General features: G+C 25.6%; 2 protein-coding genes across 2 annotated transcripts; both read left to right on the top strand.

Annotated features, from left to right (window-relative positions):
- Positions 1 to 476: 476 nt before the first annotated feature.
- GO595_006563 (actin) lies at positions 477 to 3,848 on the top strand (the record flags this gene model as incomplete). The annotated part of the gene is made up of 2 exons (XM_067919930.1): positions 477 to 1,035; positions 2,677 to 3,848. The coding sequence occupies 2 exons, from the start codon at positions 477 to 479 to the stop codon at positions 3,846 to 3,848; spliced, it is 1,731 nt and encodes a 576-aa protein (XP_067773441.1).
- Positions 3,849 to 11,297: 7,449 nt separating this feature from the next.
- On the top strand, positions 11,298 to 12,020 carry GO595_006562 (TIGR02452 family protein; the record flags this gene model as incomplete). Its single annotated transcript, XM_067919928.1, has 1 exon — positions 11,298 to 12,020. One exon carries the CDS (start codon positions 11,298 to 11,300, stop codon positions 12,018 to 12,020), a length of 723 nt encoding a protein of 240 aa, XP_067773440.1.
- Between the last annotated feature and the right edge of the window lie 4,191 nt (positions 12,021 to 16,211).

Below are 16,211 nucleotides of genomic sequence, written 5' to 3'. Positions count from 1 at the left end.
ATAATATAGAAGAATTTATTTTCCAAGAAGACACTCAAATTTATGGCATTCTTCTGACTTTATTTCACTACATTGAAATTCGTCGTCAAATTTCAGAAAATGTTTTTCAATATCTTTGTGGAATCATCATGAAACCTACAGATGTATTTTCTTTTGTTCTATCTGCACGTTGTATCACCAAGTTTGTAAGCAATCAATTAAATTCAACAAATTATGAGTTTTTTTCTCCACTATTCAATTTTGTTCTTCAATACTTCTTATCCCAGAGTGATATTATCAATTTCTTGCCAACACTTTCAGAGCTTCTTCCCCTCCTTTCGCTGATTCCTGAGAGTGAAGAAAAGTATAAATCAGTCACTTTTCAGCTATCAAATTTAGCCCAAATTTGCCCTTTTCCAACTGAAAAAGTTCTGCCCGATAGGACCAGTTATAGCTTTTCGACATATGCTATTTCAATTCTCAATATGTTTACGTATATGGCTGACGAATCAATAGTGCAAACACCATTTATTCCTATTTGCATTCGTCTTTGTATTGCATCTGATGATGAATATCAGATGTGGCTGAATGATTTAGAGTTCTTTGTTGCTGAGAATATTTGTAATGATATTGAAGAAAACACATTTCTCCGTGAAGAAGCTGCACAAGTTCTCAAGTTATATAAAGTTAAATTTGACCAAATTTTTCCCCATTTAAGTAATATGTTTAGTGATCCACGAAGTGAAGAAGCTGCATTTTATATTATAGAAACATACACACAGACTTTTGATTCTGATATTGATATTAAAATTCCAGAGCCCGTCACTAATGATGATCCAATACTTATTGGAAGGTATTTAATGTGTTGTATTTACACTGGAAAACAAATTCCAGAACAATATATTCAATCCAATCATTTTGCAATTCCTTTATTAGTATCTAAAGCTCTTTCTATCAAAAACACAGACAACTCTAAATTACTTCTTAACACAGCGTTGGGACCACTTAGTACAATTGCTAAAAGTATTACAACCGGAATTGTTGTCGATGTGCTCAGTATTGTTAATCAAATATTATTAAATTTTGTTGATAATTACCAACAAATAATACCTGAATATTTATTATATTATAAGGAAATGTGGATTAATTATGTCGAAAATATTGACGTTGCTTTTGATATTGGACATTTTATTTCTGATTATATTGTGTATCCAAATTATTGTTTAATTATTCAAGAAATTTTTTTGCCGATTTTATGTGAATTTTTATTCGATTCGAATAAAGTAATAAGTACTATTCAACTTTCATCATTAATATTTTCATCGCTACCAAACAAAGATTTTGTAATTACTGAAAATTTAAAGAAATTTTATAATTGTTTCATACAGTTTATATCGCAATCATTTATTTCACCCGAAATAATTTGCTCTATATTTGGTATATCTGCATTTTTCGCTCGTATTGGCGTTATTGATGGAATAGAGCAATTCTTTTTACAATATTCTAATAATAAATATAAAGAATCAAACATTGATTTAAGATTTTCTGATTTAGCAATTGCTTTATATTTAAATGGTACTGAAAACACTAAAAATAATGTATTGAATTTGATATTTTACTTGATTCAAATCATAAATACAACAACGGTTACCGATAGAACGATATTATTTTTAACGTTCGCTTTCATCTATTCAATTGACAAACAAAATATTGATGTATGGTTACCAAAAAATAATTTTTCTTTTGAAATTTTGTATGAAATACTGTTAAATGGATTTAATACCACTGGGTTACAGTTTGATATTAATCTTTATTTTTATTTATTATTTTCATTTAATGTTGGCAATGAATTTAAAGTAAAATCTTATGAATTGTATTTGAATTATTTGGATAGAAATCCTTTTAATTTAGATAATAATACATTTTATTTTTCACATGTAAATCCAATGGTAACATCACATAAATTATATAATTTGTCAAAGGAACAATTCTTGAATTTCGTTATTGGAACTTTCCCAAGTGAATATGTCATTCAGTTACAGAAATATTTGTATATAACATAAATAACCATTCGCTTTAACTTGTTGAAAATTCTCATAGAAGACGATACAAATATAATTGAATTGTGTTGATGGGGAGAAGAATTTTATAATTGTCATTCCAAAGCTGCGATAAATATGTTCTAAATTTTAGTTTTTGGTGGCAAGAACAATATGGACAGCTGTCAAAAAAATAAGTAAATAGATTCAAAAATTTTTTGTTTCTTTTTTATTTAAATCATCTCATGTATAGCAAATGCTAAATACTGACACATTTATATACTTTATGATGTAATTTTTTTGAAACTTAGAGAATTGCATCAATGTTCAAAACCATTTTTTTGCAATTTTATCTTATTTTACAAATAAATTTATGCATAAAAATCAACATAATATGCACAGATTTAAGTACTTTTGTTTTATACATAATTTAGAATTAATTGATTTCAAAATTAAATTAGTTCGCATCCAACAATATATTTTATCTTTGTTATGAAAAAAATTGAAATATTATAATAGAATTCCGAACCCATGACGAAACAACAAAAAAACGAAAGTTCCCACAAAGTCACATTAAAATTGTCCAAAAATTGAATACTGATTTTTGAATGTAACCTCAATAAAACTGCCGCCAACGGAAATTGTCCGCTTTTTTCAGAGGAAGTCACATCACCTGATTTCCACTTCATTTTAGTTTTCATGGCTGAAGACGAAGTTCAAACATTAGTTATCGATAATGGTTCCGGTATGTGCAAGGCTGGTTTCGCTGGTGATGAAGCACCACGCTCAGTTTTCCCATCAATTGTTGGTCGTCCAAAGTATGTCCAAACAATCGCTGGTGGTCAAAACAAGGATACATATGTTGGTGATGAAGCATGCGCTAAGGCAGGTATCCTTATCCTCAAGTACCCAATTGAACACGGTATCGTTACCAACTGGGACGATATGGAAAAAATCTGGCACCACACCTTCTACAACGAATTACGTGTTGACCCAGCTGAGCACCCAGTTCTTCTTACAGAAGCCCCAATGAACCCAAAGGCCAACCGTGAAAAGATGATCCAACTCCAATTCGAAACATTCAACGTTCCAGCATTCTATGTTGGTATCCAAGCCGTTCTTTCCCTTTACTCATCAGGTCGTACAACCGGTATCGTTTTCGATGCAGGTGATGGTGTTTCCCACACAGTTCCAATCTACGAAGGTTACTCCCTTCCACACGCCATCATGCGTATCAACCTCGCCGGTCGTGATCTCACAGCCTACCTCCAAAAGATCCTCAACGAACGTGGTTACACCTTCACAACATCCGCCGAAAAGGAAATTGTTCGTGATATCAAGGAGAAGCATGCATATGTTGCTCTTGATTTCGATGAAGAAATGAACAAGGCCGCCACAACATCCGAATGCGACATCTCATACACACTTCCAGATGGCAACGTCATCACCATCGCTAACGAGCGCTTCAGGTGCCCAGAACTTCTTTTCAAGCCACACTTCAATGGCTTCGAATTCGAAGGTATCGACCAAACCCTCTTCAACTCCATCATGGCATGCGATATCGATGTCCGTAAGGATCTCTACGCTAACATTGTTCTCTCTGGTGGTACCACAATGTTCGAAGGTCTCCCAGAACGTATGGAGAAGGAAATGGTCCGCCTCGCACCACCAACAATGAAGATCAAAGTCGTCGCCCCACCAGAACGTAAGTACGCAGTTTGGATCGGTGGCTCCATCCTCGCATCACTCGCCACATTCCCACAAATGGTTATCACACGTGACGAATACAACGAAGCTGGTCCAGGAATTGTCCACCGCAAGTGCTTCTAAACAACATGAATTGTCAATTTTTTGTTTTTGCTTCTTTTTGTATACAAATTCTTTATGATGAAATCTTTATTCATTAACATTGATGTCAACTAAAAGTGTTTACAAGTAGAACATTATCATCAAATTATTATTAGCCATGTAATTGAACGAGTTTTGAGTTTAAATGTTTCATGTAGGGTTTTCATCTTGGCAATGCAGATCTCTGCCCACAGAGCCACATATTTTTTGTATGTAAATCGGGCAAGTCGTTTGTTTTTGGTTTACAATGAACAGAAGATGAAAAAGAGAAATGGATTTATTTCAAAGCAAATGAATTCATTTATAAGATTGAGAAAGCAGCTAAAGTTACTGATCGGGAAGGAGCTCAAATTAAGAATGGAGATTTGAAGAAGTTCAAAAATGGTCATAGAGTCAATTGGTAATGGGCCATTTGGGCTCAGAGGCATAATTGATGAAAAACATTGTTAAAGAAGTTTTAAAGAAATGTATCGTCTAAGTAATGAAAGAAAACAAAAATAACAAGTTTATATATTTACTTTCAAATTAATGAAATTCCTTCGTCTTTAATGCCAGCAATTCCCCTCAAATCAAAATGCTTTTTGATACGATATCCGAAATGAATAACGATTAGCAGTCAATGTAAATTAAATTCATAACCGGCTGTAACGGCTTGCCGATAGGCGGTTTGAAGGCTTTGAGCCCGAAGTTGTTAATTTTCCACATGAAACCAAAGGAACATCGCAACTGGGAAACACTTCTATCAATAAATCAATCAATTTTTAGTTTGAATGAAGAAAATTTCTCTCGATCTTTAGGTTTAATGTTCAACAAATTTGATGAAATCCATCCTTTATCTTATGACTTAATTATTATTCAAATGATATATTATTCCTTTGTGATTAAAAATAATAACGTATATTTATTTTTGAATATTATAAAAGAAATAAGAACATTTGAAGAGAGTAATAAAATCAAATCCAATATATATGATGTATTTGGGCGATTTCTTATCAATAAGTATACAGATGAATCATCTTATCTTATTGAAGCTATGATTGAACATAATTTTCTTGAACCAAATATTGTAAAAAACAACCAGTGTGCTTATTTTGTTCATTATATGTCTAAAGATAAATTAGCAATCTATTTAAGGGAAAATGATTTTGTAAATTAATTAGAGAAGGACAGAATCCAAATGAAATTGTAAAAATAATTCGAAATGATGAAATCGAAAAACTTCAAGAAATATCATCACAACCAAATTTTGATTTTAATCAAACAATTGAACCATCACTTTATGAAAGATGTTCATTTATTAATCAAAGAAATGTTACATTAATTGATTATGCAGCATTTTTTTCTGCGATTAAATGTTTTAAATTTTTACTTATGAATGGTTCTAAAATAGATAACACAGGTAAATATGCAATTGCTGGTGGAAATGAAGAAATCATTCATTTATGTGAACAAAATCATTCATCATTTGATAAAGCATATGAAGCAGCAATTGAATTTCATCGAAATGATATCTTTAAATATCTTTATGAAAACAAATTAGAAGAAATTAATAATTTAGAAGAATTAGGAAATCTTTGTATTTCATATCGAAATATTTTCGTTTTATTAAAATCGTTAAAATACTTCTTGAACAAGAATATATATTAACGAATGGATCAATTATTAAAAATTCATTAAAATATGCAATTGCAGGAGGAAATTTAGAAATTGTTCAGTTATGTGAACGATACGATTCAATATGTGAAAATCAAATCGAAATAGCAATTGAATTTCATAGAAAGGATATTTTAATTATTAATTTACACATTTTAAAAATTTGGAATTTCTTTTAATAATTTGAAATATATTTTAAAAATTTGGAACTTATTTTAATAATTTATGATTTATTTTAATAATTTGGAATTTATTTTAATAATTTCATGATTATTTTAATGATTTACAATTTTTTTTAAAAAAATTGGATTTGTTTTAATAATTTTCGATTAATATGAATAATTTGAAACACCATTTCATATAGCACTTGAAAAAGAGAATCTAGAAATAGCGAAATTACTCTTAGAACAAAAAGAAATTGATCTTAGTGCGAAATATATTTATTTTAGTCATTTGATTTTTATTTTATTAATTTTTAATTTATTTTAATAATTTATAACACTAATTGATTTAGCAGTTCAACAAGGGAATATAGAAATACTTAAATATTTTTTGCATTAATATCAATTTCTTTTTGTTCAAGAAGCATTTTAACGGGAGTGGAAATTTTTATTGCATTTTCGAAAGTTAATATGATTATATATAAATTTTGATTTTACTTATTTGAATTTCATGTAACTTATTTGAAGGCTTACTGTTTTTCATTTTGTATTCCGATGGTTCGATTCAATGATTCTATATTTTTTTGACTTTTTTTTACTGAATGCTTATTTTTTTTCATATTTTAAAAATTATAACAAGATAATTAGGTAAATCATAAAATGTTGTAATTATTTAAATACTCAGATAAATAATGAAAATATTCTTATTTTTGTATTTAAGAAATTCAATGACGATATGAAATTTGATAAAAATTGCGAACAGACATAGGCAAAAAAATCATGTTGTGAGATGAAGATCAATTATACTTTTTTACTGTTTATATCATAATGTATTTTAATTTAGTTTGACATATCTATGATAAGGTGGAAATTATTATGGTTGTTAGTTATTTATAGAAAATTATCGATAATTTATGCAATTTTTTCGTTTTTCTAATTTTCAAATATTTGTTTTTCATAAACCATTCTCTGAAAAAAAAATTCATAATCCCGAAAAATATTTTTATAATATTTATGCATATTTTTTAAAATCAATTTTTTATTAACATTCAGATTACTACAAAAAATCATACAATGAGAAAATATGAATATTTATTTATCTTACAATTATATGCAATTTATTGATATTCATTTTCTATATTGCCACAATTATTCTCAAGATTTAAAATATAAACTCCAAAATTAATTTGATACAAAAATCATTCAAAACACATTATTATTTAATTTATTATTTTTAATGAATATTTATACAATAATACCCTATTATTCGTTTTTCATTATAATAAAAAATTCAGCATTAATTTGAAATTATTAAAATATGTTTACTTAATTATTTTGAAACATAATTCATGGTTTAATACTCATTTTATTTTTTTATATGCTTTAGATTTAAATTTTGCTTTGAAGTTCACATTATTCATATTTTCCTTATTATTATTAGTTTCGACACCCCATAGTTCAGAAACTTCCATAAAAGTTTCTCTTAAATTTAATAAGCATCCTTTAATGTTATATATATCTTTGGCTAATTCATATATAAAATCACATTCTTTAATATTTTGTTTGAAATAATTATATTCATCATATGTTTTTTCAAAAGAGTATACAGGTGCTTTTGAAGAAAACGACCAAGAATCAAATGATGGATAAATTTCAACAAAATTTATGTCATTATTAAAGATCGGAAGTTCAAGATTTTCAAAATATAAACTTGAGCATTTTATAGTATGTATGCAAGGAAAATCATTAATTCCAAATATATTTGAATATATATCACCCCACCCACAATTCATATAACATGTTTCACATTGAACGATTGAAGATTGTTGTGCAACTCTCTTTAAATTGCAAAGTAATCTATGAGTTTGTTTTCTTGAATTTATTTCAAAATTATTATAAATATCAAAAATTGTATCTAAAACAATTTGTAATCTTCGATTAATTTTGTAAAATCGGAAAACATTCACATTCATTTTTTTGTGCAAACTTTCAATGTGATTTGAGCATGTTGAGATTCCTAATGTCTGTCTATTCCATAAACCATTTCGATGATTACTACTTTTTGCAATAAGTTTACCATTTAATATTTGTAAATCAAATATTTTCGCAAATTTCATAATCGTTTTTGAATCGATTTCTTTATTAATAATTAGTTCATTAACATCTGCAATAGATTGAACTAATTGAACCTCATAACTATCAATATTAGGTTGAAATAATAATCTTTTGACAATTTGTGCAATAAAAGACCCCGAACCAATTTCATCAATTAAATGCCTATAACATAAAAATTGTTCTGAATTTTCATGATTAACAAAAGATTCAATAGCACTCCCTTCATCAGATAATACTGGTAAATTATTTAAACGATCAGAATTAGTAATTTTTTTGATACATTGATAAATAAGTGAATATAAATTTTCAGATTCCGATGGACCTAAAATAATCCCTAACGGAATCGATGCATTATTGAATATTAAAAGTGGTATTGAATACACATAAGGACGTAAAGCATAAAACGAAGCATCTATTTGAATATAAAGACTACCACCATCGATAGATAGAAATTCTGAAATTCCAGGAGAAATCCAAATGAAGCATTGAATCGGTTTATTATCATATACTAATAAATTTTTAATATTTGATTTTTCATATAAATATAAGAAGAAAAAACCACTCCTTGAAGAAATAATTTTATCCAAACTTAAACATTTTGTTTTTTGATTCGAAAGTTTATAATTCCAACAATTTGAAAAAATAATTTGCCTCAAAAAATGTTTTAAAATTCCATTCGAAGTATTTTTATATATTATTTTACCGATCATCCGAAGCGGATGAATTATTCTGAAATCTTTTTTATGATTGTCTATTATTTCTTCATCCAATGGAAACACAAATATAAACACTCTGAAAGTATTATCTGTTTCTTCATGAAGAAGGTCGATTACATGTTCGCAAAGAATTCGGCAGCCTATTGTTCCTGTTTCAGAGGTTTTTTGTAGATGCAATTTGAAAATTATTTGATCACATTTGGAACATGATATCGAAAAATTAATATCATTATTTTGTCTAATGGTGTGCTTTTTACATGTAATAAATAATGGTAAATTTTGAATAAATTTTGTAATATCGAAATATGATAAATAGGGAGAACCTGGAAATTTTAAAACAGACAATTGCTTGTGAAATACAGTATTGAGATAATTCTGTCTTAAACCTAATTGAAGGTAAATGCAGCCTTGTTCAAAGTTCATTTGATAATACTAAAAATGTCAAAAAAAAAGTATGCCATTTGACTCGAACCTAGTCATCATTGTTTCATAAAAAAAGCCGTTCCATTGAGCTACGAAAATTTCACAAGAACAAGGTAAGTACCTATATATAGTCATTCTAACTTTCCAAAATGCAGTAAAAGTTAATGATCTCATTTTAACGATTTCAATAAAACCATTTCTTGATTCACATATAAGCGCTGTATCAAATAATTAAAATAAATTCCAAATAATTAAAATAAATATCAAATTATTTTAATAAATTTTAAATAAAATACTTAAATATTTTTTGCATTAATATCAATTTCTTTTTGTTCAAGAAGTATTTTAACGATTTTAATAAAACGAAATATTTTCATTTTTACTTAGAGAAAGGATGAAAATTAATGATGATGTTATTAATGAAGCAACAATGATTGGAAATATTTTCTTAGTTGAATATTTTCTTAAAGAGCATTCAATTCCTCATGATATATTGGTATTTTCAGCAGAATCAAGAAATATTGAACTAGTTGAATACGTTTTAAAACAAAAAGGAATTGATATTAATGCTAAAGATATTTATTTGTTTTATTTGATTTTTATTTTAATATTTTTGGATAACAAAATAATATTTGGAAATTATTTAAATTATTTCAAACAGCACTTATGCTTGCATCTGAAAATGGTCATACAAAAATAGTTAAATTACTTCTTGAACAAGAAGGAATTGATATTAATACTAAAAATATTTATTTTAATAATTTAATATTTCAAAATAAAGTTTGAAAATTATTTGTATTATTTATTACAGCACTTATTTTAGCATTTTTAAATGGACATACAGAAATAGTTAAAATACTTCTTGAACAAGAAGGAATTGATATTAATGCTAAAGATATTTATTTGTTTTATATAGAATTTATTTTAATAATTTTGGATTTCAAAATAATATTTGGAAATTATTTAAATTATTTTGTACAGCACTTATGTGGGCATCTTCTTATGGTTATACAGAAATAGTTAAATTACTTCTTGAACAAGAAGGAATTGATATTAATGCTAAAGATATTTATTTGTTTTATATAGAATTTATTTTAATAATTTTGGATTTCAAAATAATATTTGGAAATTATTTAAATTATTTAAAACAGCACATATGAGAGCATCTTGGAGTGGTCATACAGAAATAGTTAAATTACTTGAACAAAATAGTTAAGTGTAATATTTGATACTAAAACCAAAATGATATTAAATCTTTTACCATAATAACAAATAAATTAAATTTTTTCTAATATAATTAATTTTTAATCATGTATATTTATTCCTAAACAAATTTCCTTAACTTTAAATCCCCAATTAACTCAAGTTCGCCTAATGACTTTTTTCCAAAATATTCAAACGAAATTTTGTGATTTTTGGTGACAATGCAATTAAACTTGGCGATATGAATGAAATAATTCTTTTGTTATGTCATTTGGGTTTGCTTGCAAACGGAATTTACTAGAGAGAAAAGGTCTTTTAGTATTCGATGCTAATAAGAATATTGAGATATAACTAATTGGAATGTTTGTTTTAATTTCATTTACATTTTGCATATACCTAAAAATGGTTCAAAAAATTGTTTTTCTTTTTTAATGCAAACTTAAACAAACATCGAACTACTTTCGTCATTTATATTAGACAAAAATTTTCAACAAATTGATGAAATTGAATTATTTATTTCATTTGAACATACATGCGCAAAATCATCAAATGGTATAAAAACATATTTTTCTAAATCATCATAATTAAGCTTAATCAAAGCCGTCTCTAATTTATTATTTCTTGGTAAATCGAATAATTCCAAAATTGATGATATATTTTAAAGAATATATATTACTTAGCTCGGCATATCTTCCCAATATTCATAATTGCTCATGTAGAAAATAGCTTTTAGTTATGAAATAATATCATAAGGATTATGTTTTAAACATTAACAACATTTAGAAAATAATTATATCGCCTTGCAATGATCAAATGCATTTGCTGCATTTTTTTATTTTTGATTTGTAGAAATAAAATGTTTAAACAAAAATCAATTTTTAAAATGCGTAATGTGATATTTATTTTTTAAAAAATCACTTTTGAAATCCTTTTTACGTTTTCGAAAGTTTCTCTAAAACCTCTGTTCCAGACAACGTTGCACCGTGTGCTCTGGAAATGTACCCATTTTATATTGTGTATATTTCTATTCAATTGTATCTATTTTTTGTTTGATGATATCGAGATAAATCCATTTTTTCATTTATGCTATCGGTAGAAAAGTATCAAACAGTTTACTCAAGTACGAACATTTTTTGACTGAGGTTTAACTCAGTAACTTTATGAACAAAAAGAACATTAACAAAGAAATCGCACAAGAAACATTAGATGTTTTGAAAGTTGGTTTCTATACATCACCTAATGGTCAAGTCCAAAATATCAAAGACCAAATTGAATATTCTATTGCAAATTCTGTTCTTTATGATCCTGAATATAAGTCGCAATTACCACAATGTCCCAATAGAGCAGGAATCATTCAAGTTACTCAGGAATCAACATTTCAAGCATGTTATCGTTTAATCCGCGAAGAAAATAGAGACAATGTTGTATGTTTAAATTTTGCGGCTGCAAGAAATCCAGGAGGTGGCTTTCTTTCTGGGGCACAAGCTCAGGAAGAAATGCTTTGCCGAAGCTCTGCCTTGTATTCCACTCTCACGGTTCATCAAGAAATGTATAATTATAATCGAAAACAAAGTTTATTATATAGTGACTACATGATTTATTCTCCTCGCGTTCCAGTGTTTCGAGAAGATAATGGCAAGTTTCTTAACGACCCATATCAAGTATCAATTATTACATCTCCAGCTGTTAACAATTGTGGGGTCTTTGAATTGAAAAATTCGAAGGAGGATGTTCACAGGGTTATGCTAGAAAGATGCCGAAAAATAATTCTTCGGGCAATTGATCATGATGAACATGTAATCGTTTTGGGCGCTTTTGGCTGTGGAGTTTTTCGAAACAAAGCATCTGATGTTGCGGGAGTATTTCAGATTCTTACTAGTTGATGAAGGTCTTGGGAAATACTTTGATTTGATTGTTCATCCAATTTATGGATCAAACAAATTAAATTATTCACAATTCGAAAAAGTCTACAAAGAAATTGCAGAATTTAAATAATTTCTAGATATTAGGTAAACATTATTTATTTATTTATTTATTTATTTATTTATTTATTTATTTATTTATTTATTTATTTATTTATTTATTTATTTATTTATTTATTTATTTATTTATTTATTTATTTATTTATTTATTTATTTATTTATTTATTTATTTATTTATTTATTTATTTATTTATTTATTTATTTATTTATTTATTTATTTATTTATTTATTTATTTATTTATTTATTTATTTATTTATTTATTTATTTATTTATTTATTTATTTATTTATTTATTTATTTATTTATTTATTTATTTATTTATTTATTTATTTATTTATTTATTTATTTATTTATTTATTTATTTATTTATTTATTTATTTATTTATTTATTTATTTATTTATTTATTTATTTATTTATTTATTTATTTATTTATTTATTTATTTATTTATTTATTTATTTATTTATTTATTTATTTATTTATTTATTTATTTATTTATTTATTTATTTATTTATTTATTTATTTATTTATTTATTTATTTATTTATTTATTTATTTATTTATTTATTTATTTATTTATTTATTTATTTATTTATTCAACAATGATCCTCTGACATAGCAAAAGTTAAACTGGAAAAAATTCCTTTCATCAATTAATTATTTTTCTATTAAATATTTATAATACATTTCAAAAAATTACAATTATATCAATATTTATAATTCATACTTTTATATAGATCTTTCTAAATTTGATATTTATATCTGTATATTATTAAATCAATCTAAAAGTAGTTTTTTTCTATATATTCTCTTTAAAATATGAACAGGAAAATTATAACATAGTTAATTGGTCAATTAAGATGTTAGTTTTTAAAAATTTTATCTATTGTTTCAATTTTTTAAAAATAATTTCATAAACATATATAAATAATTTCAAAAGTTTTGGGTTGAGATTCAAAGCTAAATGATTAGAATTCATTTGTGAGTTGTTGATTGGAGTATATTAATGAGAAAAACAACAAATCTTCTGGAATTGAAATTGTTTGGTATTAAAATGGATTATTTATAATTAACAAATGAAACTAATAAAGCTATGTATAATTTTTTTTTAAAAGGATAGATATTGTGCTTTTTCTATAATATTTGTATTTAAATATAAAGATTTTGCTAGTAATGATTCTTAAATGAACATTAAACATGTTTATAATCTAATTTCCCTGATAATGAGATTAATAAACTAAAATTATTTACTAATAAAGAAACGCTTAAAGTATCTATTAGATTTACGAAATAATCAACTCATAGAACAAGCAGAATCATTCTACATCAGTTATCTCAAACAATCGCGTGAAAGAAGTCGGAGCTTGAATCTCTTAGATTAAGTCACTCTTCAACAGAACTCGAACAAAAAGGAAACAACGAAATATCAAGAATTTAGGTTGAACATCAACAATTAATCAATTCATTTCATAAGTCGAAATTCATCACAAATCTCAAAACGAAGGAATTGGACGAATATAACAAAGAAATTACAGAACGGAACGAAAAGCATCAAATGAATCTGTGACGTTATCAAAGATAAATTTATGTAACCTTCAAAAGTCAACACGAAACGCAGGTAAGAAGAATTCTTAGAGATATATAGACTTTGAAAAGATCATCAATTTCTTTGCATTCAGGAAAATCAGAAATTCGTTCACTTTTAAGAAAAACAAGTAAATTTAAAAATGAAAAACAAATGTTGTTAATGGATAAAAAACTTCTTGATCAAGAAATACAATAAATAAATCTGGAAAATGAAAAAAATGAATTGGAAAAACCAAGTCAAATGATAAAAAATAATAAATTATTAGATGAATAAGTATTATATGTAATTTATATTTGCAAATTGAATTGTATTCCTTTATAGATTCTGTTTTTATATATGAATGTATAATAAATTAATAGGAAACTATTTTTTCATAATGCAAAGAGATTTTTTTTGTCCCTATATAATCTCGAATACTGGTGATAATAATAAAAAAATAAACCTATAGAAAACAATAATTACGTAAACCGATACAATCTTTTTAGCATAGATTTCATGCATAGATTTCTATATCACTTTTTTTTCAACTTCAAAATAAAGTGCATTCCTATATGATTAAATAAATGTTAAATCACTAAATAAATATCATTTTGAAACCATATTTGGCCATTTTTTTTGGCCAAAAATGAAATGAAAATGGTATAAAAAGTTATACTTGATTAATTGTTGGAAAAGTAGATTTTTTCATATATTTTAACTTTTTCTCAAAAATTTAGTAAAAATATTATCAAATAATAATTTACAAAATAAATATAACCAATTTACAATATTACTATATAGGAAATATTTCAAGATTCCTAAAAATGTATGGTCGAAATTAGATAACATCTAAAAAGATTGAACACTCAACATTTCATAATAACAATTTTTGTCATCTCCTTCCTATTACATTCTTAACTTAAAAATATTATTAACAAAAATATTGCTAGATTTGAAGTTGAGGATCTCTCAAAAAATATTTTTATATTGAGAGGCATTTTTTTTACATGTAATTTTTGTCACTTTTAATCAATTGTAAAAGTGCTTTAAATTTTGGAAAAATTTCATTTGACGAAATAATGACCCAATTTAACTTTGCTATCAAGAAAATGCTTTAAAAAGAAAATAAAATTTTCGAAATATCAAAATTTAATATTTATGCGTTATTCTTTAAATCATGAAAATTTTATTTTTTAAACGCCTTCTAACTAATTACATAAAGCTAATAAAAATTTTAGGCTGAAGATGAGATATTTTTCAATATGATTTATATGTTCTTAGAAAAGACCGTTAATTTGACATTTTTCTGGAGGCTTGTGTGTATGAATTTAACGTCTTAATAAACGTGTTTGTATAACTTTTTGAGAATCTTGACGATCAAAATATACTTTTTCAATTTGCACGTACAAGCATGTCACGTTCAATTGATACTAATTCTCAAGAAGCCCAACAGATTGTTGAAAAGTCTATCAAATTGTTGAACACGATGGTAGATCAAATATTTCCATTTGTTTTGAAGGAAATTAAAACTGTTGATCAATTACAAGATGGTAATATCAAGTCAAATATAATTCTTGTAACTAACTCATGTCCCGGAAGAGATTTTGAGTTCGAACTTGTTCTTAACTCATCAAATGCTCTTATTCAGCATAAGCAACTCAACTAAAGGCTTTTTGGCCTTATTTTTTTTCCTTTGAGTTTTCTTTTAATTTTTATTCTAAAAAAATCACACACTGTAAGAAATGGTGTAAATCAAACATGTAGAACATCAATTAAAATCAATTTTTCAGTGGAAAAAATTCCTCTAGTTCAAATTTAAGTTATTTTCTTCATTTGTCAAAACATATTTTTAATAAAAAACTCTTCTACGTTCAACGTTATTCACATTCACATTGTGTAATATTATAATTCTTTTGGATTTCTTCTTAATGTTTGAAATGGATCAATTTTTTGAATGTTTCAGATATCTTTAGAAGAAAACAAATATTGTTGTTCTGTTATTACAATAAAAAGAATTCATTTTAGAAAGCAAAAATCATCAAAATGGATAAAAAAAATGATGAAATTGATATAAATGTAAGACATTTTTAACTTATTTATCATGTTTAATAATTTTTATTTAGTGGATTTTTGTTAATAAAATATTTTATTCTTTTTCTTTTCATTTACATTTAATTTCCTTGAGATTCTATTCTTTAAGATGCTTAATTTTTTTATTTTTCTTATTCATAAAAACTTTTTTGACATATTTAATTCCAAAACATGTTCTATTAATTTTCTTTTCATTAGTTGTAATTTCCTTTTCTCTTTTGAGTTATTCTTTATACTCTATTATTTACTAGGGTTTTTCATTTGGGACAAAAAAGTAACATTTTGGGGCAATAAATGGTCTTTTTAAATCATTAGTGAAATCTTGAGAAAAAAACTTTAAAGGTGATTTTTCTTATTTGATTTACAGTGACTATCACTTTTGAATAACTTATGTTTTAAAATGTTAATATCTCGTCTAAAATAGGATATTTTTTAG

This window comes from Histomonas meleagridis, assembly GCF_020186115.1.
Source record: "Histomonas meleagridis strain 2922-C6/04-10x chromosome Unknown contig_44, whole genome shotgun sequence".
Lineage (NCBI taxonomy): Eukaryota > Parabasalia > Tritrichomonadida > Dientamoebidae > Histomonas > Histomonas meleagridis.
This window is presented reverse-complemented; position numbering and strand designations above follow the sequence as displayed.